At 33.2% G+C, this 4,382-nt stretch overlaps 1 protein-coding gene across 1 annotated transcript; it reads right to left on the bottom strand.

Moving 5' to 3' along the window:
- Window positions 1-314: 314 nt before the first annotated feature.
- Window positions 315-3,865, bottom strand: LOC145105340 (uncharacterized). Its single transcript, XM_079042460.1, has 3 exons — window positions 3,469-3,865; window positions 2,160-3,380; window positions 315-1,972 (listed from the first exon to the last, which is right to left on the bottom strand). The coding sequence occupies exons 1-3, from the start codon at window positions 3,863-3,865 to the stop codon at window positions 315-317; spliced, it is 3,276 nt and encodes a 1,091-aa protein (XP_078898586.1).
- Window positions 3,866-4,382: the final 517 nt, after the last annotated feature.

Genomic DNA, 4,382 nt, shown 5'->3' with positions numbered 1-4,382 from the left:
ACTAGGTGTGAGACCCGTGTATTACACGGATTTTTATTAAAAAATTAATATAAATTGTTAAGAATTACATGTTTTTTTGTAATAATTTTACATAAATACAAAATCCTATAATGAATAAAGTTACTATTTCAATATATCGACCCTAATAAAATGATACATATTTGTAAAATGATGACGACAATAATGATGTAAACATTAAACACAAATTAATTAAAATTTGCTACATATAAAAAAACAAAATGATGAATAAGTAAGTAAAGTTAATGTATAATAATAAAAACAACTATTAAAATATTGACACCTATTTTTATGAATTACAAATTTCCAAAGACTTCCTTAAATACAACATTAGATGTCGTGTTGGTAAGTTTACCATCTTTATCTAAAATTAATATCTTTAATCCAGCTTTACTTTTAACTCTCGACAATGCAACATACAACTGTCCATGAGTGAAAACTGGTTGTCTCAAAAACAACCCCACCCTCGATAGTGACTGTCCTTGACTTTTATTTATTGTCATTGCAAAACATACAGCCAGTGGAAATTGTCGTCTTTGAAATATGAAAGGAATCCTTTTATCCGAAGGTGTCAAAGACATTCTTGGAATAAACGTACGGTTTCCGATATTACTTCCAGATATTATTTCAGCTTCTATAACACGTTTACCCAATGCAATAACCCGTAACCTCGTGCCATTGCACAATCCGCATTTTTGATCAATATTCCTTAGTAACATAACCGGAACACCGACTTTTAAAACCAACTTGTGAATTGGCATACCTGAAGGTCTAAGACCATTTAGAACATCAGGAGAGTATAAAGTTTCATCAACTTCATCATGAACAAAATCAGCATGAGAAAGAGTATCTGAACTTAAATACTCTTGTGGATCTCCTAGAAATAATTTTAACAAACGCTCGTTAATCTCTTCAACGACTTCATTCTTCAGTGCGAGGATTGCTCTTTCTTGAAAATAAATCGGATTGTTGGCATTTTCAACAATAGAAGGATAGACAAATCCAATTAAAGAACCAATAGGATCAACTGAATCAACAATGAGAAGATCTGTGGGAACATCAATAATTGCCTCGCCATCATTCAAATCACCAACTTTTCCTTCTCCTATATCCAAAATCCATTTTGCAAAAGATTCAGTTTCTTGAATATCAGATGTGAGAACACTTAACCTCATGTTTTTTGTTAATGTTAAGACTTTGCAACTTGACCAAATATAAGAGGAACTTAAAGAAGCGTTCACAATGTCTTGCCTGCTTCCATTAGGAACAACTGGTAGAATTTGTCTAAAATCGCCTCCAAAGACAATTGTTTTTCCTCCAAATGGCAATTTTGAGTTTCCACGAAAATCACAACTCAATATATCTTTCAAAGAACGATCCAAGGCTTCAAATGCATGCTTATGAATCATAGGTGCCTCATCCCATATAATCAAAGATGTTTTTTTTAACAATTCGGCTACATCACTATCCGGTGCAAAAGAACAAAAGGAATCCTCAGTTAGATTTAGAGGAATTATAAAGCGTGAGTGTGCTGTTCTACCTCCGGTTAGTAACAATGAAGCAATACCACTTGAAGCAACATTTAAAACGATATCACCTTTAGATCTTATAGATGCAGATAAAGTCTTCCAAAGAAAAGTTTTACCGGTACCTCCATAGCCATAAACAAAAAACACACCTCCTTTTTTCTGTTTAACAGCTGTCATGATTTCATCAAAAACTGATCGTTGTTCAATTGTTAATGAATCAAGTAGTTGATGAGATTCTTGTTGTAGACTGTTCATATCAAAATCTAACTCCTCAGTAATCAAACGGTTGTTTGAAGAAGATATCGAATCATGATCAGGGTAAGACATCCCAACAAAATCTTTAAGGCTTGAATTGTTTTGGAGTAGAATTTTTTCAATCTCATATAGCGTCAAGTTTTTAAGTTGATCGTCATTAAGGGATAAACCTATACAATTGCAGAGTTAATTATTAAAAGATAAATACAGACAATTATCACGTAATAAAAATAATGTGTATAAAAAAACTTTTAAATATTTATAAGAAACATATAAATTTCAAATAATAGTATATTTAGCATTTAAAAATTATATAAGTAATGTACAAAATGTAATGAATGACAAAAATAATAATACCTGGAGACTTTAATCTTATTCGTTGATTGTAGAGAATTCTATCGGATAAGTATTGACAAGTATTTTCCCAAACATAACACGGTTTAGACAAACTATTAGACTTTAACATAGTTGCAAATAGAAACCGTAAATAATAACCAGATCCTGAATGACTTGCTTCCTCGATGGCATCAATATATTCTCTATCATCTTCTAAAAGTCCAAGAGCATAACATGCATCCCTAAAAGTAGGACATACTTGTCCGTTAACTGTACGAATATCTGGAAATGATTTTGGACCTTTGACTTTATTTAAAAGAATTCTCAAAAAATATGCTTCACCGAGATTAGGTGAAACTGTGTGAATCCTCCTAATAGAAAACCCTTTCTTTCTTGGCTCCCAACAACGATCTTCTTGTTTCCATACAAATTTTGTAGGAAACTCAACATAAGAAAGTTTTCGTGCATCCTCATTATGTTCATTACAGCTCATCCAAGATAAGAACATCGAAGAAGAAACAGATTGTTTGTTGAGGACATCTTCAATATCATCATCTGCTCCGTATACAACATTTTGTTTTCCAGGAAGATGGAACGGAAGCCTTACAACTGAAGGATATCTGTAATGAACATCAAATCCATATATACACCATGAAGCTTCACACGCAGACAAATACCTACAATCATAGTAGTTATTTATTTCATCAACCGGAGCATCATCATTATCACCTCCGTTGTTGTTTTGTGCAACTTCAACAGTAGCCCGATCAGGACCCTTGTTAATATATTTAAACAAATATTTGATGGAAGCCGCTTGATTGCACCACTCAACATTAATATGAGCTTGATATCGTTTCAAAAGGGTTTTGTGATATGGAACAACACTTCTGTTGTCTAACTTAACACCTGACTTTTCTATAAAAGATCCATCATTACGTCTCCTATACATAGGATAACCATTTGAATCAACGGAAGTATTCTCCAAGAATGGCTTCGGGAAGTTTTTCGAACACTTGTTTTCACTCATGCATGGGCATTTTGGATTATCAGAACCACATGGACCATGCATCATGAACTCACTGACAAGTGAGTACAATTCTGGATCATCATCTTTGTTTGGAATTTCTGCCGAAATAACTCGATCAATATGTTCAACAGTAGGGAGTTTGTAATCAGGGTGCATGAATAAACATATATGTGCGTGAGGCAGACCGCGCTTTTGAAACTCCACCGTATAAACAACTGTATATTTAAATAAATATAATATTATAAGATAATAAAAAACATAAAAAAAACATTTTAATAACACTATTATTGTAATATATGGTACCTGCTTTGACCAAACCCAATAACCTCTTCTTCTTTAAGTCTTTAATCAAAGAATCCAACTTAATTTTGAATAATCTAGAAAGGATATCAGGCCTATCTTCGGGATTAACTGTGGTGTCAGCTAGAAACCTTTTAATTTCAGGCCATTTTGGATTGCATGTTACGGTTATGAAAAAATCTGGGTATCCAAAAAACTTACAAAGCGACATGGCATCTAAATAGTTTTGCATCATGTAGCGTGCACCACCCGTAAAAGAAGAAGGCAAGATAACACGTTTTCCAACATTGGAAATATCAGTATTACCATGACTTTGTACACTTTTTAAAGTTTCATAAGATTCGCATCTAAGAACTTTTTGCTGGTTGCGTATGTAATATAGTCTCTCAGTTTCAATCATCGTATAAGCATCAACCAGAAATTGTTGAAAAAGCCTTCTTGAATTAAGAATTAATGAAAAAACATTAACTCTGTCTTGAATTCTATAAGCAAAGAATTCTCTCATTGTACAGAAACGACGTTTGGTATTAGTTGAAGGATCAACATCCCTGTGAGGTATATCAACTCTATATCCATCATCTCCATATGGAAAGAGTAGTGGGTACTGAAGACCAAGGTAAGCCCGATGTAATTCGTTTATACGTTGTAGACTTCCTGATTTAGTTGTTACGATGATATCTCTATTATCAATTGCATCGCCAATGTCACCAACAATTAAAGCAGCAACCTCAGAAGCAGTAGGTAAGTTATATGTCCTTCCATCTTGTTGCCTTCTTCCTATAAGACGTAACTTTAGATCTATATGAGGATTTTCATCAAAACAGTCTCTGGCCATTCTATAACACTTAACCAACTCATTGGTCGAATCCAACATGTCCTTCAAAAATCTAATGATTTCAATATCAAGAGAATGAGAA

Source organism: Lactuca virosa, chromosome 4 (genome assembly GCF_052849685.1).
Source record: "Lactuca virosa cultivar CGN04683 chromosome 4, Lactuca_virosa_CGN04683_v6, whole genome shotgun sequence".
Taxonomy (NCBI): domain Eukaryota; kingdom Viridiplantae; phylum Streptophyta; class Magnoliopsida; order Asterales; family Asteraceae; genus Lactuca; species Lactuca virosa.
The sequence above is the reverse complement of the archived record's forward strand: the minus strand, read 5'-3'. Positions and strand labels throughout refer to the sequence as shown.

What these genes read in the sequence shown, in the direction of transcription:
- LOC145105340 (XM_079042460.1), bottom strand. Translation starts at nt 3,865, where the DNA reads ATGATTGAAACTGAGAGACTATATTACATACGCAACCAGCAAAAAGTT. An exon ending in ATTGGGTTTGGTCAAAGCAG is followed by an intron (nt 3,381 to 3,468) that starts GTACCATATATT and finishes TTAAATATACAG; the next exon opens with TTGTTTATACGGTGGAGTTT. An exon ending in AATAAGATTAAAGTCTCCAG is followed by an intron (nt 1,973 to 2,159) that starts GTATTATTATTT and finishes GCAATTGTATAG; the next exon opens with GTTTATCCCTTAATGACGAT.